At 48.2% G+C, this 22,957-nt stretch overlaps 1 protein-coding gene across 1 annotated transcript in view; it reads left to right on the forward strand.

Annotated features, from left to right (window-relative positions):
* TGFA (transforming growth factor alpha) overlaps positions 1-22,957 on the forward strand; it is a 116,706-nt gene that overhangs the window by 90,432 nt on the left and 3,317 nt on the right. The window contains exons 5-6 of the mRNA XM_040458309.1: positions 11,088-11,237; positions 14,186-14,295. Coding sequence (XP_040314243.1) covers positions 11,088-11,237; positions 14,186-14,295 — 260 coding nt within the window. The remainder of the gene's footprint in view (positions 1-11,087; positions 11,238-14,185; positions 14,296-22,957) is intronic.

The raw sequence follows: 22,957 nt of genomic DNA on the forward strand, positions 1-22,957 counted from the left end.
CAAAAGCTGGCATTTATTGAGCTTTTGCTTCATGCCAGACTTCCAGGCATGTTAACTCATGTAATCCCCATAATGAACCCACAGAGAGGTTGTGCCCAGGTCGCATAGCAGAGCTCACGTTCAGACTCAGATAATCTGGCTCCTGATGCCGAGTTCTTAACTGTGATGCTAAGGGTATCTGATGCTTTAGCCCAGGAGAGATTGTGGGTCCAGAGAGCTGCCACAGTAAAGTGGTGGGCTGGACGATCCTCTTCCTGAGATGCAGCTGTATGAACACGGACAGGCCCCTCCGGTGGCTCTGAGCCTCACCTGGAGAAGCATGCCAGCTACCTTCCTCCAGACAGGACTGTGGGAGGCCCCCAGGTCTTGTCCCCAGAGCTTGAGCCCTCCCTACCCTGTAAACGCAAAGCACAGTGATGATGACAGTCAATCATTATTCATGATCATTTTTATTCAAATACACATAGGGGGCCCTGAGGGACTTTTTGTTAGTAGCCAAGTCATTGTGGAAAACACTAGCCCTGAAGGGAAGTTTTACCTCTGGCCCAGACATCAGGAAGCCCCCCAATGCAGCAGGCAGAAGGCATTTGACCCTCCAGCAGTGCCCAGTGCACCCGTCTACAGGTGGGGAGGATCCTCTTTGAAGAAAGAGGGCAAATCTTTGCCGAGTTCTGACCAAATTTGTGTCAGTTTAGTTTTCCTTCCTCGGGTGCCTCCCCACCAGATGAGAGGCTGGTATAAACTTTTCGAGAGCGGGCAACCTCAAGCCTGGGTCATCAGATGAGTCAAAACAACAACCTCATCTGTGGCTGAGACCCCCAGCAGCTGGCGGAAGCCCTCTGAAAGCAGGGGAGGGGCAAGTGCTTTTCTTAGCCTCTTCGGTCTGTGCCCCAAGCCCCGCTCTTGGCTCAGGGAGGTGACTGTCCATCACATTTACACACCATTGCATTTTGATAATCAGGATGACCGGCTGTCCCTCCCCCCATCCACATTATAAATACTTCTATTAATAATCAGCTTTCAATAAAAACTGCAGCTCTGTGCCAGGCATGGTTCCCAGCACTCTATATACAGTGACTCATGGAGTCCTCACAACTCCATCCTCAAGTGGGAATTCTTGTTGTAGAAACGAGAAAACTGAGTCGGCTCACAGGAGCAGTTTTCCCAGAGTCCCAGAGCGAGTTAATGGTAGAGCATGGGATTCAGGCTGATCAATTCCACCTACCAAGCCCATGTTCTCAGCCACTGCCCCAGAGGGCACTCTGTCTCAGCCTTAAAAAGTTCACCTCTGTTACAAAAGAATAAATAAGTACAAGTTCAACTCTGTTTAAAAAAAAGGACAGCAGGTCCAAAATGGAGTCTCTTGTGCTAAGTCCACATCACCAAACCAAAACTTAATACCTAACCTAATTGCAGTTTCAGCCTTCACCAGAAATGTGCTTAGCTAGTCAGGCTGGAATTTCCTGGTGTGCTCTAGTGAGGTAATTCACCTGATAGACCCCTTCTGTCCCCCAAAGAAAGATGAGGTCATCCGCTCTTTCCCTGTCCCTGCCCCCTCCTGCTTATACAAGTCTTCCATCTCATACAGCTCCTTGGAGCTCCTTTCTAATTTGATCTTAAAATTTACAAAGTTGGGGGCGCCTGGGTGGCTCAATCGGTTAAGCGTCCAACTTCGGCTCAGATCATGGGGATCTCATGAGTTCATGAGTTCGAGCCCTGTGCCAGGCTCTGTGCCGACAGCTCAGAGCCTGGAGCCTGCTTCAGATTCTGTCTCCCTCTCTCTCTGCCTCTCCCCCACTCACACTCTGTCTCTCAAAAAATAAACATTAAAAAAAAATTTATAAAATGTACTCAATTGAATTTTGTTTTTTAACACCTCAAATCACTAAGCTCTTTTGTTTCCAAGAACGGTGTTGGCACCTTTCCCCAGCATGTGAAGAAAAAGGTCAAGGTCATTCTCAGGTTCTTTGCCTTGACCACAGACTTAAAGTCCTTTCTGTGGGCTGAGTGCAGGATCTCTGGAAACAGCTGGGCCATCCTTGTGGTTTGGAAAAGCTGACCATCTGTGGGGATGCACAGCAATGCAAGCAATTACCACCTCTTTACCTCAGTTTCCCCACTGGATCTTGGCAGTCCAGGGGGTGGTATTCAGCCAACAGATAAGTTTTACATAGTGGTAGGTGATGATCTGCGTTGTTCTTTGGTAGTTTTAGTTAGTTGTCAGGATTTTAGAAGTCAGGTTTCACTCTCCATACGGATGCCCAGCCCTCTTGAATAGGCAGCATCAGGCCTGAACTCCCAAATGTGCCATGTGGCTGGAACACAGGTGCACCTGCCCCACCATCCCCAGACAGGGCTTGCCCTCTCCGCTTCTCATTTCCACCTCTCTCTCCCCTGTTCCCCAACACTGAAGCAGATGTCAGCCCCTGATCATTCCGCTGCCACTTCTGCTCTCCTCACACCAGCCCACTTTGCTCACTTCTGCCATGTGAGCTTGTAAGCTTGGTGAGGACAAGACCACACCTTATGCCCTTTGTATTTACAGCGCCTAGAAGAATGCGATAATTAATTAATTCCCACTGGTCCAGAAACTCTGAGTCCATGCAGAGAAAGCAGAACATTCTGTTCTCACTCTTAGGAACCACCCCAGATTTGGGTCACTGACATTCTGGTCAATTTATTGACATTCTGGTCAATAAAACCAACATACGGGGCGCCTGGGTGGCGCAGTCGGTTAAGCGTCCGACTTCAACCAGGTCACGATCTCGCGGTCCGTGAGTTCGAGTCCCGCGTCGGGCTCTGGGCTGACGGCTCAGAGCCTGGAGCCTGTTTCCGATTCTGTGTCTCCCTCTCTCTCTGCCCCTCGCCCGTTCGTGCTCTGTCTCTCTCTGTCCCAAAAATAAATAAACGTTGAAAAAAATAAATAAATAAAAAAAATAAAATAAAACCAACATACCTTGAGGTAAGGCCACTATCTGTCAAGGCCATATAAAGAAAACCCACAGTGACCCAAGACTAGTCTCAAAAGAGGGAGCGCTTTCTAAAATACTGTCACGCCAAAGCTTTGTTTTTTATAAGAACAATAGTCTTTAGGTTTCCGGAAAACCTAAATAAAATGACACATCACACTAAATAAAATATGAGGTAAAGAAAAAAAGTTAAAACAAATAACTAGTCAGAAATAGCCAAAGGTAGTGAACAGAATCCTTAAACATGTATGTTTCCGATGAACCCTCAATTTTATTTTGTGTCTTCCTTTAGTCAATTCTCACTAGAACCCAATTACATCAGGAAACAAATGGAAGAAGGATTGCCAAAGATCATAAAGCCATAGAAATGCAGGGTTGGGACTTGCACACCGTTTTTCCCCTGAGGCCAATGCAGCACACTGTTGGTCTGCTGCCTGCAGAAGCCTTCAAACAAAGGAAAACAGTTGAAGGAAGACACCCAGAAAAGTTCCAGTGTCGTCAGCCAGTGGCAACCAGTTAGAAGTTTCTCACCTGTCCAAAATGCTCTTCAGTGATTGAACTCCCTGACTTAACTTTCCCACAGCAAAGTGTGAAAACAAATTGCTGAGCCAAGGAAAACATCTCACATGGCCCTGGCCACAGTACATTCTAGAGCCAAACATCCACAGAGAAGTGAGTGCCATCAGTGTGCCAGCAGGCTGCGATGTGACTAAGGATGTATCCCCCCACCCCGCACCAACCCCACCAAGAGTTTGGTGCTTGAGTGACTCGACGTAGATCTTGTTTCATCTCAACGGCTGCCAGATGGTGGGGTAGAGGGGTTAAGAAGTTACGACATTTGGGCACCTGGCCGGCTCTGTCCATAGAGCATGTGACTCTTGATCTCAGAGTCATGGATTCAGGCCTCACGTTGGGTGTAGAGCTTACTTTGAACAAGAGAATAGTTATGACATCATTCCATCCATATGTCTGGAGAAAGCGCACGTCCTCATTCTCTCTCTCCCCACACCAGAAGCAGACACTGAGAGTCGCACGCTAGGCAGGATAACTCAGCAGTTAAAGGCATGGATTTGGAGGTCAGACAGGAGTCTCTTACGCAAGTGACTTAGCCCCATTAATCCTCAGTCTCTTTGTGTATAAAATGGGGATGTTAATATTTCGCAGGATTGTGGTGAGGACCCAGTGACCATATGTGTGCATAGCTATTGCTGTCCCGGATGAGAGCCTCTAGACACCCGGAGCTATTTAAATTAATTCACTCAACTAAAATGTAGTTTCCAAAGCTCACTAGCCACACTTCAAATACTCAGCACCTGCAGGTCTAGTGGCTACTGTGTTTGCCAGCACAGATATGGACTGTTTCCATCATTGCAGGAGTCCTATCAGATAGCAGTGGAGAACATCCAAGCCTGGTTCCCCGCAGAGCATAAGGGCTCTGTTACCAGGCATTGTTACCGTTGCCGCAGCTGGAAGATGCTATAGGGTCCTGCCAAAAGGAGCCATGGAAGGCGGGTAGACCATGGAACCCATGCTGTCCATGAGGCCCTGGGATCAGAGCTGCAGAGAGCGAGCCCTTACCCCATCCAGACCCCTACTCCCCAGCCCTTGAGACAGAGAAGCTATAGGACTTTGCGAATCCACTTCTTAAGAGGCCAACAGTGGGTAAGCAGAACACAGGTGTCTTTGTGCTCAGGTGCCCCACTCCTACCCCAGCCCTATGGAACTTGTCCATGTTAAAGGCAAGTTAGTGTAAACGTATTTTTAAAACCATGGTCCTTGGTCCTTAATCACTTTGGTCCTTGGCCCCCATATTGAAGACCATATCTTAGGACCTATGCCAAAAGACTTGGCTAAAAGACAGAGGACTAGCCTCCTGCCAGAGAATACATCATTGTTTATAAAGACAGTGTCTCTCAAGAGCATTAAAAATGCTGCCATCCTTTTATTTACATTTTTAGCACTTACACAGCACTTGTGTCAGACACATCACAATCTTGTGAAGTGCTTATAACAACTCCGTAAGTTTTACTATCCTATTTTAAAGATGCAGAATCAGTGGCACAGAGAGGCTAAGTAATTTGCTGAGGGTCACACAGGCATTCAAGTGGGGGTTGAGATTTGAACCCAGGAAACTTTGGCTCCAAAGTCTGTACCATGTTGTGCCCTCACGTGGGACCCTATCCTGAGGAAACAATCTCAAATGCAAACAAAGTGTGTACCTTAAGGTAATCACCTGACAGTAGTTATGCTATCATAATTGGAGACTGCCTAAATGGTAAGGGTTTGGTGAAGCAAACTGTGCACGTATATTACTGCACAACATTTTAAATGACTTGCAATTCTCTAATGACAGCAAAATAGTAAGGAGATAGGAGATGAGATACTGACACAAAATTGTAAAACAAACAAAACACAAAAAACCCCAAAACTACGTTTAAAAGTACAGAGAAATAGTTCAAAAAGAAACATGTCAGTTTGCAATTTGGGGAGGTGGGCAACAATGTGAGCTTTTACTTTCTGCCTTGTTATTTATGTGCTTTCCAATTTGCTTAGACACATTCCTTTTCTAGTTGGAGAAATTTTTTTAAGAAAAAAATATTTAAGAGCATAACTCTATATGCATTATTATATTTTTTTTGAAAATTGTAAAAGGGTCCTGTGAACCAGGCAAAACAGGAACTTAGGGGGAAAACTTAGCAACTCGTGGGGACCAGAAGGCCTTAAAGCCCTCAGCACAGGAGAAAGAAAGGCGTATCATGGATAATGTCATTCTTCTTGTTCAGACGGAGAGGCCCACAGCCACAATTTGCTCCTGTGAAAAGCACCAAAGCATTCTTGACTTAGTAACCAAAATGAAAAGGCCTTGGGGATCCACCTGGCTGGAGCACATTGCCTTTCTCTCCAGCCACAATGGCTCCTTTTGCAGCTCAGCCAGACTCCTTTTCCCTTCTATGTGACACTCTTTCTTTCCTGTACACTTCTTTCGTTTGGGTTCTTATTTGGGGGAAATAGCCTGAATGGGATCCCAGAGCCTCATTTCAGAATTATGAAGACAAAACAGCATTCCACAATCTTGAGTTTGGCAAAACCCACTCTAGACAGATGAAATCGGTCAAATGATGTAAGGACATGTTCAGTCTTACACATTTTCCATTCCACCCTTGTGATAAAATGACTCCTATTTTATTCAGATTCCTTTCTTAAACAGGGGGATAGCATCTCCCATTTCTCCTGCGCCTGATAGGAGGGGGCCCATTTTATAGCCACCATCCTGGGGCAATGCCCAGAAGGAGGGAAGGAGAAAGGAGACTTAGAAATAGTAGGTTTTGAGTTGTTGGTTCTTGATTGTGTACTTAAATAATAGTTCTACCTCAGTGGTTCTCAGGCCTGGATGCACATTTGAATCACCTGGGTGCCCACTCCACTTGGATGGGCATTTCTGGGGGTGTGACCTTGGCCTTGGCATTTTCCAAATCTTCCCTGGTGGTTGTACTGTGTAGTCAGGTGGGAACCAAGGCCTACTTGAGGTAAAGTACAGGACCTTAACTGAGTCAAGCATGATTCATTTGCAACCAGGTGAGATGACTCTTCCCCTCCTTATGTGACTTGTACCTAAAATAATGGGCATAATTAAGTCGGGTATCAGTAGAAGCTTGGGAAGTTTAAAAAAAAAAAAAAAAAAAAGGTATGTCACCAAAACTTTTCTTTTTCCCCACCTTATAAAAAGCAACTGCGAAGCATCCCCATTACTACCAACGATTGGGGAGGAGAAAGAACCTCCCGCAATCTCAAGGCCAAAAATTCTAAATTGTGGCTGTCAACTTTAGCTTCCTGGGGGAATCATCGAGGAGCTTTAAAAATACTAATACTCAGGCCTTACTCCCAGAGATTTTGATACAGTTGGTCTAGGGTATGGCCTGGACATCAGGATTTTTTCAAGTTCCCCAGGCAATTCCAGTGGGCGGCCAAAGTCGATGTCACTAGTAAAACCTTCATGGTGGCTCTCAACTCTGGCTTCATCAGAATTACCTTTGGCCTTTTCTTCAAAACACCCATTTTCAGAGAAATTCGGATCTTGGGTAAAGCCCAAGGATCTGAACCACAGGTTATGCTGCCTCCCAGCTGTAGTCGTGCTGCCTGGGGCTAAGATCTGCTATTCTCAGAGCTCACCTAGGCCATGACCTAGAGTCTCGCCTGTTAGGCAGCAACCCGTGTGCCTCCTGTGCCTCGCTGGAGAAGTTTTCGTTCATAGGCACATTGGGCTCCCTAATTCAATGAGACTGAAATGTGAGTGTTTGCAGCCGTGACACTAGGTGACTGGGGCATTCCTGTTGACATGAAGACTTTCCCGGTGGGCTAGGACCCCTGCCAGGGGTGTTTTTGAGGCAGAGCTGGTTGTGAAGGGCCCAGCACACAAATGGGAAATGTTCCTCTGGAAGGAAGAATATGGAAGATCAGCAAAAGGTGACCCAGCCCAAAGAGTTCTCTTTCTTAGTGAGTTAAGACTACACCGTCTGGGGGCATCTTGGCACCTTGCCACACCACAGCAAGGAGACCTCTTTACAGGGGAGTGAGCAACCTGGCCTTTTTGCAGTGAGGTTTGTGAGCTTGTCACGAAATCACTGTCCCAGAGTATCTTCCAGACCAGTCTGCATTACCCTAGAAAGGTAGCCTTCATGGTTGAGATTGTTAGTTTTTAAGCCCAGAAGCCCCTGTTTCCTCATCTGTAAAGAAGGTAAATAGCAACGCTGACCTCACATGCAGCTGTGATTGTTGGGAATAAGAGAGATGGATTCATATGGAAGTTTGGCACAGTGCCTGCAATAAATGGTGTGTGTTGTAATTAGCGCTTGGCTGCTGCTCGTTTATTTAAACAGGTTTTCTTGGAGTCCCCAGCATTGATGTGTTAATCCGTAAGGTTTGCAGAACCAAGTGGTTGTGAAGGTGTTAGAATCCTTCTCTCCCAAGGGCCTGCAGGTCAGAGTAGGACTATTTCGGAAATAGGAGTGCTTAGCCTGGACCTCTCACAGATAGTTACACAGATCCTCACTGCACTGCCCTGGGAGGAAGCAGCATAAACACCTGTCTGTAGACGTCCCATTGGCTTGGCTGCAAGTCCCGAGGAGGAATGTGACAGTTGATCCCAAGGCCCAACCTCCTCAGCCCCCTCCTGTTCAGTGGTTCACCAGTCTTTGTAGACCTGGGTCTTGCCCGAAGGAGCACGGAGACTGACCTGAAGTGAGGCTGGTGGGGAGGGCAGTGATTCTGAGGGCGTTCAGAAGAGGCGAAGTTAGATCCACGCAAAGAGATAAGGCAAACGGATGTATGGGTGACTGGGTGAAGGAATGAGTCTGTAAATTACCTTTTTGGAGAATGTGATCTTTGAGACGGAGTCTGATGGGGAGAGTGAGGAATAACATTCCAGTCAGAGAAGGTGGCAGGAGGTGAGATGGGCAAATGGAGAGTGGTAGGTGATCATGCATAGACCAGGCAGGTATGTCCATGTACCTATATGCCCGGCACTGGTTTATTTGACACTGGGCTGGGGGGGGGGGGCCCACATCTTGGGTTGGCTGGAACCTAGGTTATGGGAGATAAAATGGAGAGGATTCAGGCCCTGCAGAGAGGGGGTGTCAAATACCAAAAAGTGGAAGTCCACAGGGAGCCAACTGGGTGCAGGGTGAAACTGAAGGTCAGGCTGGAACAGGGATCCCATACAGGCTTCTCTCCGGATGCTGACAGCTTCGATCTATGCGGCACCTCCACTGTTGCTTAGCCCATCAGCCTCCGGTCCAGTCCACTGTCTGCTTCCCCCAGTGGGAAGGGGCCAGTGCCTTTGTTTTCTCCACAGCCCACAGGTTGAGCTGTTTCTTGATTTTGACCTTCACATAATTTTGTTATTAAAACCAAACAAAAACCTGCCCCTGGCCCACACGCCCTCAGTCTCCTCCCTCAGCCCAGGACTGGGACAGTCAAGAGTTCTGTGATCTAGATCCTTTTTAAGGAAAGTCTTGCTAGAGATCCCCCTCTACGACTTTGTCCCTCCTGCATCTGGAGGCTGCTCTCTTGTCCTCGGGTCTGTAGAGAACCCTACATGGTGCCCTGTGTCCTAGTTGGCCCTCCTCAGCTTCTTTATGTGCACCTTTGTTGAACTGAAAACTTCAAATCTCTTTTACCTTTTCAAGATTGGAGCCTAAACCAAAAGGCACGTTTGATCAAGAGCTTAACCTGTGGCATTCTTACCCCAATCCCTTTTGAGTATGTGGGGGGAAGCAGCCTGATGAATGAGCAAGAATCCAGACTCTGGGCTAAACAGACCTGGGTGTGAATTTCTCTCTTGTCCAGCAGTGTGACACAGGCAAATGACTTTGACTTTTCTGTGCAAGGATTAAATGGGAAAACGTAGGTGAAATGTACAATAACCCTTAACAGAAAAGCAAGGGCCTGAATTCAAACTGAAAAAAAAAAAAAAACCCTTTAAGAAAGGTATATAACAAGTGGGCTATGGGACAAAGAGCCCCCACAAAAGACTTTTCCATTAAGCAGTGCTAGAGACAAGCTTCTATGCTGTGGTAGTTCAGGGTGAAGCCTTAACCAGCAATTTTCGCAGTATCTCCTGTTTGTCACAAATCTTAAACTCTACACTACCTGTTCCTTTAACATGAAAATTATTACATTTTTGTTAACATTGAGCAAAACCTGTGTTCCAGAAAAAGATACTGTGTTTATCCTGTGGCCCCAAGGATCCCTCTGGCATCTGGGGTCTGGTGGCCCAGGAGTCCAGGTGTAGGGGAACCACAAATGTAACACCCTTGGGGCTGGCCCTGGGCACAATAGCAGGCAACCAGAACCCTTAATCCCCTTTTATTTCTCCTTGTTCTTCAAAGGCCTTTAAATCTAAAAGTGAAGGAGAGAGACTGACTACTTCATCAAAAGGTAGACTCTTGGGAAAAAAAAAAAAAAAAGTTTACAGCTATCATTGCCATGGCTGGGGGGGAAACCAAAACAAAACTTTAAATCCAGTGTGTGATGTTTGGTGCAGGGCTGCTCTTGGGGAAGTCCCCCGTGGGAAGGAAACTTCCCCACCTGAGAAGACGATGGTGATCAACCATTTTCTTTATAATAACAAAATCACCCGAACAAAGGGACCTGTACCTAAGCAAAGTATCTTCTGTTGAGAAGAACCCTATGCTTGGAGGGGGGGAAAAATGCCTTCATCAGAAAATGAGCATCCCTTCCTTATGACTAGAACCTTTCCTGAGGGTTCATCCTCCAAGAACCACTTGTGGCTGCCCCAGGATTGAGGGGGTGGGGAGGTTAGCATAAGCAAGAGTTATATATATGGAAGGAGTAGCAACAGCCTTCTGCACACAGGAGGAGGCTATTACAGAAGCGAAAGAGCCCTTGGATACTAGCAATACCAGTAATAAAATCCCCTTGTGTCAGTATTGCCCTTCACAGGCCATGTGCACGTTCAAGAGCATGGCCTCTTTTGTGCCCTTTACTGATCCTCCTCCAGTGGAATGAGGCCAGGTGGTGTTGGAAATGAGAAGCAGACTAGTGGCTTCTCAAGCCCTGCATTTCCCAGAGAGTGGCACCGGCCCCTACTTGAGTACGCCCCCACCCCCACCCCGTGTGCCGGGCACTGGGTAAATGCTTGCAGGGCTAATTAAATGTGATGAAGAGGATAAAAAAGCAAACCACAGCCTGTGTCTCCCTCTGGGTTAGCGTGTGTTCTCTCTCTCACCATCGAATTCTGAATACACACACTTAGTTTAAAAATAACCTGGCTTTTTATGAACTGCCAAAATGAACTTCGTGTCCTGAACACGTTTGCTGCCTTCTCTATCCCCACCATCTGACATGGTAACAATGATAATGAATGCTTCCACAGATGAGCAAGCCGATTAGTTACTCCTCATTCTCCAAGGAAGAGGTGCCCATTCAGGGAGATGGCAGGGAGTTTGCTGATCCCTTTGCATCCAATAGCAGAGGCTGGAGGGGCCCCTTTGGGCTTTTCCTAGGGCTTTGGGTCCCTCTGGCCCAGCCTTCCTAGGGGAAGATGGGGGAACAAGACCTTCCATCAGAAGAGCATGCTGACATTCCTTTCTTCCCCAGCTGCCATTCTGGGTATGTCGGTGCACGCTGTGAGCATGCCGACCTCCTGGCTGTGGTGGCCGCCAGCCAGAAGAAGCAAGCCATCACCGCCCTGGTGGTGGTCTCCATCGTGGCCCTGGCTGTCCTCATCATCGCATGTGTGCTGATACAGTAAGTATTTGCTGCCCCTAAGTTCGAGGCCCTGTCCGGGACATTTGCGGCATGCCCAGATAGCCGGGCCACCTCGGCATGGTTTATTCTGTGGTGTCTGACTGGTGTCAGCAAAGCCAAGAGGAACTCCGGTAACAGCCAGGCTGTGTGAAGGACACACATCCTGGGAAGGTCCCCCAGCAGTGAGTCTGCACATTGCTGGAAGCTGGCATAGAAGCAAAGGCACGTGCTCTCTCCTGCTGTTGGGTTTGGAGCCTTCAGAGTTGTGATAGCAACGTGCAGGTGTTCCAGAGGAACTAGAAATGGCTCTCAGCCTCATTTAGCAAGTGGCAGAGGTGCTTCCTCTCCGCCAAAGTCACTTTGCAAATCCCAAAGCCACGTCAAAGGTCTTGGTTGTTATTTTGACAGGCTGGTGACAGCCCTTCTCCATGTCTCTGCCCCTCCTCAGCTTCCAAAACTCAGTTTCTGTCCTGCTTCTTCCAGAACATCTTCCCGAGCCAGTAGACACCCTGTTCTTGGACCTGCTTGCTCGCCTGTATCTCCCAACGGGACTGCTCCACAAAGGCAGACACCCAAGTTCTGTATTCGCAGCAGCTGGCCAGATTTATTCCCCGGAAATATCTAGAGACCTCTAATTCACAGAGCAAGTCCTCTGAGAATTTATATCTAATTGGATATGCACAAGGAATCCACAGAATAACTAAAGGCTACCAGTCAGCTCGGTGTGGATTAACTCATGGCAGAGACTAGTGGATGGGCCATTCCGGCAAAGGCTGGAGTAAGCGGCTGTGTGTTAATGAAGGAAGCCAGACTTCAGCCCTCTAAGGTTGTCTGGAATTTGGACAGATAATTATGAGTCTCTGTCCTGTTTATTTATTGGTTTGTTGCTGTTGGGGCAACCTGGTTCTGGCAGCGAATGGAGTGCCCCTCAGAGCCATAGTTTCACATCCTTCTCCTGGCCCAAGCCAGCACTAAGTGGTGAGGGATGAGGTTCGATTGAGCTGGCCTTTCCTTCCACTTCAAGCAGTGTCTGTTCCACTCTCACCTGCCTTGGAAAAGGTGGTAGGCAGACAGCTCTGGTTGAGACTGGGGGGCGTAGCCCAGGCTCTGCCACTCACAACGACAGTTCTCATGACTAGCTGTGTGCACACCCATCATTTCCATAGTCCTATTTCTATGGCCAGGAGGGTTCCAGAGTCTTGGGAACAAGATTTGGTGCCTCCGTGAGCTTCTTCAAAGGGATTTAAAAGCAATTTTGCCAGATTCTCTGAAGACAGGGACAATTTAGGATTCCTGGGCAGCCTCTCTCATTCTCAAGGAGGCAGCCAGTCCCTCCTCTCTTCTGTCTTTTCCCAGCCTATCCTTGCCAAAGACCAAGGTCAGAATCCCTGAGCCAGGGGCACTTGGGTAGCTCAGTCAGTTAAGTGACTCTTGATTTCGGCTCAGGTCATGATGGTTGTGAGGTTGAACCCTGCATTGGGCCCCACACTCAGTGTGGAGCCTGCTTGGGATTCCCTCGCTCTGCCTCTCCCTCTCCCTCTCCCTCTCCCTCCCCCTCTTTTCTTCTCTCCCTCTTCCCCCACCTTTCTCAAAATAAATAAACATTTTAAGAAAGAATCCCTGAGCCAGAAACCAAGCCCTCACCCCAACCAGGCTGCTGGTTGCCTAGGCATGGGGCCCTCCTGAGTTGCATAGTTGGTTGGGACCAGCTTATCTCATGCCAGAGGGACCTGGAGGCCTTGGTCTCACTGCCCTGGGATGGATGCTCCTTGTTAGGCAGTGACTGGAGTAAGCCCACTGCTAGCTGACTGCAAAAGAACAGTCTCTGGTGGATCTGTAATCAGATCCTCTAGATCCTTCCCGATCTTGGACTCTACGATCAGGAGGGCGGCATGCCGAGATGGACTGCTCTGACCACCGTGGCAGAAGTATGTTGGGCGGAAAGGTCTTGGGCTCCTTCTAGGCTCTGCTGCCCAAAGATTTGGGGGCCCTGGTAGCCTTCCCAGGACAGCACCAGGAAAGAGGGGCTAGGGTAGAGGTCATGAGATGCCACCAGGTACCAAGAGGGAAGCACAGCAACAGGGGATCGTTTTCTCACTTGACTCCGGGCCCATGTCCACCAGGAGACCCTGCCCAGCCCCGGTGGGTGGATGCATGGATTATGCCCATGTCAAGGTTAGAATGAGTAGAAACAAAGTCCTCTGCAGTATCCCACAGGATACAGCTCTAAGTGTCTCTAGGTAATCAATGTCTTACTCCGTGCTTGCTTCTCTGCCCTCCTTTTGGGCTCCCTGACTCTTTTTTCATGCTAACTCTGCAAACTATTCATTCCTGCCCACAGAAGAAGGCAGGAGCATTCATAACTCTGATGCTTCAGGACTCTGGGTGACAGAGGTTCACCAAGAGGTTGGGTTTGCCACAACTAGAGAGTATTAGTCCTCAGAGAGAGATTCAAAACCACAGAGACTCATGACTCATTCTTTCATTCTTTCCACGGGTCAGTTCAGCCATGCTGCTGGCAATACTGATGGACGATTCCCCTCCCCAAGCCCTCACAGCCCTGCCAGCCTGAAGTGGCTGCTTTGTCCCAGTCCTGACAGCAGTGCTGAGGCCATTACTACATTTAGGGAGTCACCCAACTGCTGCTTTATGGACAGAGCAACCGGGTGGGTGGTCAGGTTGCCCTGCAAGCCCAAAGCAGAGCTGTGCAAACAGAGGCGGTTCCTTGAAGTGACCAACAGGTGCTCTTGTTAGCTGGCCTCTTCCCCCAAAAGACACCATCCTGCAAGACACTCGGCCACCTGCTGTGTGTGTCTGTCCCTCCAGAGGCCTCCAAAGGAAGGCCGGTTCAGAGCCTAGAGCTGCCCAGCAGGCTCTTTAGGCAGACACTGCACCAGCCGAGCACTCCTGCCAGGCTCCCGCCCAGCCCGTGTTCTCTGTGTCTGCAGCTGCTGCCAGGTCCGGAAACACTGTGAGTGGTGCCAGGCCCTCATCTGCCGGCACGAGAAGCCCAGTGCCCTGCTGAAGGGAAGGACTGCTTGCTGCCACTCAGAGACAGGTAAGGGGCTGCCTCGGGGAGGAGCCTTTTTCCCTCGGGAGACACAACTGGGTGGAGAAAACAACCACCTTCTCCAGGGCAGGGCAGAAGTTCTTAGAGGGTGTAGCAGGAAGAGGGAGAAAAGGGAGAGGACGTTTATCCTACCAAGTCAAGTTTAGTTTATTCTGAGGTATGTTTTACACAGAAGGAAGCTCTTTTGGGGCACCTGGGTGGCTCAGTCGGTTAACCTTCCAACTTCAGCTCAAGTCATGATCTCAGGGCTCATGAGTTTGAGCCCCACGTTGGGCTCCAGAGCCCGGAGACTGCTTCGGATTCTGTGTGTGTGTGTGTGTGTGTGTCTCTCTCTCTCTCTCTCTCTCTCTCTCTCTCTCTCTCTGCCCCTCCCTCACATGCACTCTGTCTCTCTCTCATAAAAATAAACATTTTAAAAAATTTTTACAAAAGGAAGCTCTTTTATCTTTACTGGCCTGTGTGACCTTTGACAAGTTAATTAACCTCTCTGAGCATCTGTTTTCTTATTTAAAAGATGTGCAAATTGAATGAGTACCTACATAAAGTACCTAGTACAGTGTACCACAGGTTGTAGACACACAACCGATGTCTGTTCTCTTTCCCTTGAGAAAGTCCCCTTCCTTTTCCCATTGGTGAAATTAGGGATTTAACCTACAGGTCTCTCAGGACTCTTTAGCTCTTACATCCCGTGATCTTCATTAAGCTTTGATGTCTGATGTTTCATGAACATTTTCACTGACACCCACGACGAATATCGGGCATCCTGATGTGGAACCAAACCCGCACCTCAGGAGTCCTCATCTGAGCATTACTAGCTTGGGGCTCACGGAGACCAACAGCTCTTTTATCAAGACGAGTTCTGAAAAGTTGCACATCAACAAATTTTTCTAAAATGCTCTTTTGACCAGCAGAGCCCATTATAAATTTAAAGTTCCTTTTCAGGAAGTAGTGAGACAAGAGACAGTCACCACAGGCTAATCCACCAAGAGTGACCTTCTCTAGTAAACAGTTGGCATTCCAGAAGCTCAAGGTTGCATGAACAGAGTAGGAAGAAGGGCGACTGGGAAGCTGGAGCACCGGCGTGTTCACTAAACCTCCTGGCGGTCTGACCTGGAAGGTGCTGAAGGCCCAGGAGCAGGTTATTCAGGACCTGTAGTAATCATGCATGAGCAGGTCTTTTTAAGCAGGGGGCCCGTAACTCTTGAGGATGTTAATCCATCAGTCCTCATAATGGCCTTCAGAGGAAGAGGATTTGTCAGTGATGTAGGTAAACTGAGTCTGCCAAAGTTCTGCATGCATCCCACCGTAAGTCCATGGGGGAGCTAGGATGCGAGCCAGGAACTCTGAAGACTCCACTCAAATCTCTCTTCCACTGACTCGGAGGACCATCCATTGAGCTAACACGCTTCTTATTTTGTTATTTAGCACCAGTGGAGAAATTATTTAAAATTTATAGTAGATTTTGTACTATTTGTGTGCACCTCAGCAGAGTCATTTGGGGTAGTTTCTTATTAATGTCACTTCTCTACCCACATTTGGGAGGACATTAGCTTGGAGCCTCAGATGGGTCCGGCCTTCCAGAGATGGGCACTGAGGCTAAAGCCCCCTCCCTGAGATGATGCATACCTCTCCACCTCCAGAGGAACCACAGGAGGGACCAGGGCAGGAAGATGTCCGGGCCAAGCTGGATTCTTGAGCTGTGGGGAGCTAAGTCCGTGCTGCCTCCCGTGAGCCACAGAGGATGCCTCAGAGCCCCACCCATTGAGAAACAAACGAGTCCATTCTCATATGGCCTGAGGAGAAGCCATTCTGCCACCAGAGCCCTCAGCCAGCTCCTTGGCTGCCCATGAAGCCACCCCTTACAGAGGCACCAGCACAGGCTGGGCTGACTGTCCTCCAGTTGAACGAAGGCCCTCATAACACGGTGCATCCCCATTCTCTTCAGCCTTTCCTTTGGCACTAAAAGTACAATTTCAGAAGCTGCTGCCCCTGAGGTTGAACCAGAGGACCTTGGACCTGGGCCTGACTGCCCCAGAGAACCCGGTGACATTGGCTGATGCATCTCCAAGCTTCTGTCCCAAGCTTGTCTTCCTAGCATGGCTGGGGTCTGGCATGCAGAACTTAACTTGTCTCTCCTTCCTTCCAGTGGTCTGAAGAGCCCAGAGGGAGTTTGGCCAGGTAGACTGCGGCAGCCTGAGGAAGAAAGGACTTCTTCAGGACGAGCCGACAGACCTTCCTACTCTGCCTGCAATCACCTGTGCAGCCTTTTTGTCTTTTGTGGGCCTTCCTTCGAAACTCTGTCAAGAAATCTGTCTGCTTGGGGTTATTTGGTGTGACCTAAAGAAGAAATCAGTGGACCACAGTTTAAAGACTGGTCAAAAAAGAATTGCAAAGGGGTGGACTTCCTGTTTACCTAGCTAAGGTGTGTGCATCTGTCCGCACCTGAACCCAGGTGTAGGTGTGGTTGCCTTCTGCCGGTCACGGAGGCTGGGCTATGTTTCTTTTTAATGGACTCCTCTCCCCACAATGGTGTCCATCCTGCCCAAAACTGGAGGTTGCCATAGTTGAGTTTTTCCTCATCCGCTTATTGGAGAAGAAGGCGGAGGAAGGGTAACTGTTTGCCACATGAAGATGCCAAGGGTAAGAGGAACTGTGTATGTCCTCTGTCTCTGTCCACGAGACCCTCAACCAGCCTGACGTCTTCCACAGACATACGACGCTGAGGACCTTCCCAAGCCGTCGGCACCCTCGGAGATAATTTCTTATTTATTAGATGGATGATGGTTTTATTTTATCTTTAATCTCTTAAGTCGATGTAAAAAGCATCAAACCTTTTCAGACTTCTACATTAACGATGTATGTAATGCTGGCTGAAAAGTCAACTGACTGATTAGAGCTGTCTGGCCTCTTTGGGACAGCTAAGGCTTGGGGAAAGCCACCCAGGGGGGGTGCAGAGATGGAAGCAGAGGATGGGTTGCTGATGAGAGCAAAGATTGGGTCTCAGAGGCCTTGTCATTTAAGACACAAAACAGGTAAAGGCCCCCCGATACATTCCAGTAGAAAAGTTAGCAAATCCAGCAGCAGAGATGTGTCGGCTTTGTTGGGGGAGACAGGAAGAGAGTGCCTGTGTGCCTCTACACAAGAGAAACACAGTACCACACTGCTTTGTGATTAAGCATGTTCACTTCCTAATGCGCCCTCCAAGTGCATGTTTAGAAACAGAGCACATGCGGAAAGCCACAGGCATTTGGGCCGCATTCGTGAAAGGGGGGCTAGGCATTTCCTTCCTATGTTGTTGCATGGTCGATTTGTTGCTTTATTTTTAAAAGGAGAAATTTACCTTTCCTATTTATTTTCTAGCATTAGGAAAAATATCCCAGTGACTTATTTTTCCCTTTTCCCTTCAGGATGCTGGTTTTATTAACAAAAACTCTTAACAAGTCACCTCCACCAGCGTGGGCCTTGCTTTCCCTTGAGAGAAGGAGAAATTGTTTTCATGGGCATCTGGGTACATTCTGCCCCACTGGGCTTGCCTGTGGAAAGCACTGGTTCCCTCTCCAACTAAACAACAGCTCATCCCTAGCAATTTTCATTAAAATTTGGAAGTAGAATAACAGCAAAATAATATGTGAAGTCCTTATGTGAGGAAACTCTTTGTTCACTAACATTTGAAAACTGAAAGATTTCTACCTATTAACTTCGTGCATCTAGCTTCCACACATCATGAAAGGGACCTTTAAAATATGTCAAGTTGGCTTAAAATTTCTGTCAGGTAGTTTTGTCCCCCTCTAATTCTTCTTCCCCAATCTGTGTATTTCGATGAATTTTCTCTTTATTCTGTACGACTGAGACCATTGTATGACCCGTGTCTTAGCTTTGGCACTTTTCTGGAATGATGCTGCACCTGAAGCAAAAGGAGCAGAAATGGGATCAGTTCACCAGCTGCCCCACTGACGATATACTTGACACAGTTCCCGGGTCTTGACATAAAAGAATAGGTTTAAGCTTGCATTTCTTGGGCACATCCTACAGCAGCAGGTATGTGGGCTGAGGCCTAACTGTAGCATCTTGCTCAGAGACCAGTCCCGTTGACACTGCTTTGTAGACCCCCATTTTCACTCCTCTCTCTCTCTCATCAGACCCTCCTGAAAGTCTGAGAGTCTGGTTAGAGAGACCAGTGGCAGTGGAGTAGTGTGTTTTTAACTTGAGATCACATTTTACTTAGAACGATCTTTCCTCGGTCTTTTAGAGACTATTTGAGATCTGACTGCCTTTAAAGAATATGAACTGATGGGAAATGTTTCGTTCAGTCTTCAGGCGTCCCAGAGCCTTTGCAGGGGTGTGGGAAGAGGATGCAAGCAGAGCGAACCTTCTCGGTTCCCTGAAGGGGCTCCACAGTTAGGGTCCGTGAAGGCTCTGATCCTCACGTTACAGGTGCCAGCACCCCTTTCCTTGTGCCAGGGCAACCATGCGGTGAACCGTGCAGAGAAGGAGCGTGTGCCTCCCTGCGGGTGGCTCCCAAGTCAGTCCTCTGTAAACCAGTAGGTCTGAAAGAGTTGGAAGCAGAGGCTGGGGTGAAGGCAGGCCTCGATGGACCTTCGTCCATGCCCAGGATAGGAGAGCCTTGCTTCTTTGGTGATTCCTCTTTTAGAAATCAGGTGGCCAACAAGCATTGGATTCCTGTGCCATTTCATGGTGTTGATACTTTTTGGGTTAGCCCCCTTTTCAGGTTAAAAAAGCATCTTCTAATCCATCTTCACAGGTTCCCTGTGTTTCCTTGCCCTTTAGAAAGCCGAATATTGCAGTTTGGGAATTGTTCCTGAGGCCCTTCCTGGTAAGGAGCCGCACACCTGAGAGTGGGGATCAGAGCCGCTTCCAGTGTCTATCTCAGGAGAAATGAAAAGCCCCCATTAGAAGGAGGGGGTGGTTCCAAATATTTTATGGAGCCTAGATTCTCCCACTGCTCTACAGGCTGTAACGTCTTTGAGCATACTGGCAGGAAACATTTTCTTCTAGATAGAAAGACCTATAGCAGCCAACCCTGCTCTGGAAAAGATGCATCTGGACACACATGGAATCAAGCAAGATATGAGCTCGCCATGGTGCTCCATCCAAGTGGGCAGAATGGCCCAGAGTCTATTTTCCTAAGAAAGGAGAAGGAGGTGTGATTGGTACCCCCTCACCAACGCATTGGTGAAGGAGGAGGAGGTGTGGTTCTAGAACTTCTTGGGAAATCATGCTCTGCAGGTGGAGAAAAGTGTCTGTCTTCACCCAGGTTTTCCAGGGCCAGGTGGTCTCAGTGCACATGGGCCACTAGTCACTTTTCCAGGCAATTTTGGCAGAAATGGATTGGCAAGGCTCCAGCACCATTCAGGAGACCCTGACCTCCTAGTAGGGCCTGGGCCTCGATTTCTGCCAACCCACTCAGCCAAGGAAGGTGGCGGCTTCAAAAGCCCAGGACCAAAGGGGACATCACAGAAACAAGAGGAACACATATGTTTGTTCTTAATGTTGGAACGTAAGACCTGTTCTCTGCAGCCACTGATTTTACCAGGCTTCCTGAAAGATCTAGTGGTGAACATACACACAGTACTGAAAAACAGCCCCTCCCCCTGGTTTAGTAACTTACTGAAGTATTCAACTTTTCGTTATCCTTATTATAACAAACCTGATGCTTTTTTTTATTTTTAGAACTTGTTACTCTGACTTCTGTATATGTTGCACTGAAAAGGTTAATATTTAATGTTTTAATTTATTTTGTGTGATAAGTTAATTTTGATTTCTGTAATGAGTTAATGTGATTAGCAGTTCTTTTCCTTAATATCTGAATTATACTTATTTAAAGAGTAGTGAGCAATATAAAATGTAGTTGTGTTTTTCAGTCATGTGCATTGTTGTCTAGTTGTACTGTTTGTACCTCGTTTGGAAGGATGAAGGAATGAACTCTTTTTTTTTTTTTTTTTCCCTAAATCAAGACTGGAGCTTTTCTTTCATGAGACTGGCATGTTGCTGAAAAGCAAATTAAGAATTTTCTCTGCAAATGTGAATGATGAGAAAAAATTAGATGCTCTTTTGCAAAATGTGGGGATACTAAAATTAACTACAGTTGATCCCTGTCTGCTTGAAGAAATCAAATCCTCCGAAGTTCCCAATATATGTCTTTCATCCACTATGGGTCTGCCAATATGCTAAATAATGCAGAGGGAAATATAAAACACACAATCCCTGCCCCAAAAGAATTGAGATCTGCCTGAGAGACTGACATGCAAAAAATAGTTCTGGACAAATTCCAGACAAAATACAAAGCCTGAAATTGTAAAGTAGAGAGCATGTGTTAATAACTGTGGGTCTCCAAGTGTGGTCCCCAGGCCAGCAGTGTCTGTATCACCTGGGGCCTTCTTGAGTCTCTTAGGAATGCAAATTTTCATGCCCCACCCCAGGATGTTAAACTCCAGAGTTGCCCCACTCCCCCTCCATATTCTAGGTGATCCTGATACATGAGCAAGTTTGAGAACTGCTGTGCTATAGGACTCAGCAAAGGGCAAGTTAGTGTGGGGCCATAGTTTTTAGGAAAAGCTTTATAGAGGCTTTGCAGAGGAAGTGAAGTGTAATTCAGTTCACCTCTTCAGTGTTCAAAGTTAACAGCCATCAGAACGTAGGGGCTTGAATTAAGGCCTGCATTTATTTGGATCTTCTCTGCCTAGCCTCGTTGAAGGGAAAAACAGGCCTGTCCACCCCCTACCATACCCCCACTCACCCACCCCGTTCCCCGCTGCCCAGTTTCGAACTGTAAGGAATAGAAACTGTTCTGTCAACCCAGTTTGTACAAGCCTCGCTTGCATGTGAAATCCCATGTTTAAGCCCCTGCACTTCCAACCTGTGTGTGGACCTCACATGTGCAGCATACGAGGGGCTCATGGAGAAGCAGCAGATAGTGAAATAGTTGTGGAACAGCGTGAGATCTTGGTCCCAAGGGATGCTCGGCTTTGATGGCAAAGGTGAGCCTGTAGAGCCTGTGGTCCAGGCCTTGGAGGGCTTGGGATGTGCCTGATTTATGAGATGAGAAGCTGGGCAACTCCTTGTCCCCAGTGCACTAGCCTGGGAGCTGTCCCTCCACAGCACCTTTACCCATCTCTGAGGAGACAGAGACCTGTTACCTGAACTTGGCATTCCCCTCTTGGCCCTATTCTGTCTTCAGGGACCTCTTCAGGCCCTGTTTCTAACCCATGGGATTTTCTTCTTGTCCCCCTCCTTCTCCTCCCTGATTTCCAAGCCCTCTGGCCAAGACTGCCTCTACCAGAGCCTGGTGACTGCCCCTGGTAGGTGCACTGGGCTGTCCAGGATGCCGCAGGCAGGACCTTTCCCGAGAAAAAGCACCTATGAACTCTGAGTCAAGCCAAACCAACCTTTCCTCATTTACCCAGGTGACTTGCAGTTGCCACCTTGAATCCGTGATCTGGACTGTTCGGGACTAGTCTTTTTGAATTCTGTTGGCCCAAACTTCAGACCCCCGTGTGCCCCACCTCCTGCCTAGCCCATTTTTGTGGTGTGTGTGACCTAGCTTGCCTCCTCTCTAACTCGGAGCTCTTTGCACAGCAGCCGCCTGGGGATTCTAGCACCAGCATCCCTTCCTCTGTCTTCTGAAACTCCCTCCTCCACATTTGCTCTCTGTCAGGGCTTGCTACCTCCAGGAGGCCCTGAAGTTTCTGTCACAGCCTTTCACCTTCAAAAATAGAGAGGATGTGTTCGTGGTCACACAACCTGGGTCTAGCAGTGTCTTTTCCACCAGGCTAGTTAGTGTCTCCCACCCAGATCAATCAAATTGTAGAATCTGGGGGGACGGAACTTGGGCATCTGTTTAAAATCTCTTCTGGAGATTCTGACCCAATCCCTACTGCTCTCTAAACACACCACACCCCAGGGAGCAGATGGCACAGGAGAGGTTTGGTGTCCGGAGCTGAGGGTGCCTGGTACCCACTCAGGGCGATCCCCCCAGTCCACGCTTAAGTACCCCTTCCATCCGGCAGATGGTATACCTGGGGAAGCATGGAGGCTTGGACCTCCTTTCAGGTGGGATCATCTATGGTAGAGAAGTGAGAAGACGACTATCGGAACAGGAGCCTATAAGGAATACCATGTGACTAGCTTGAGGTCATGCACAAGTGGGTGATGGTTTTTCAGGAGACAAATTTTGCAACTGGGAATAAAAAACATGACGTTTAAGCCGAAAGGGAAACAGGAGAGAGAAAGAAAAAGCAAAGTGTCCACAGGACATTTCCTCTAATGGAAGCTTCAGGCCCTGGTGTGCGGCTGCACAGGTCCCCTGGGACAAGAGGATGCCCCGTGTCATGAAGTCTCCAGGGCAAGTCCAGGTCCCGCCCAGGAGCCCCCCCAAGGAGTTCAGAGGAGTACAGTTGAGAGTGGGACAAAGGAACCTCTCCACTACCTGGGGCTAGGCTGCCCCACATGTTCCAGAAAGGGATTCCACAGGTCTGGAAATGTGACATCCCCCAAGGGCTGTGCCGGGAGGGGCTGGTATCCTTTAAACCCTGTCCTGTCATACAGCAGAAAGCTGAATGACTCTCCTGCCTTTGTAAATGGAAACCCTGAACCCCAGCAAACCAGAGCGCAGGGGTTCTGGACCTGTGTG

The sequence above is a fragment of the Herpailurus yagouaroundi genome, unplaced genomic scaffold, assembly GCF_014898765.1.
Source record: "Herpailurus yagouaroundi ecotype Mexico unplaced genomic scaffold, PumYag 221, whole genome shotgun sequence".
Taxonomy (NCBI): domain Eukaryota; kingdom Metazoa; phylum Chordata; class Mammalia; order Carnivora; family Felidae; genus Herpailurus; species Herpailurus yagouaroundi.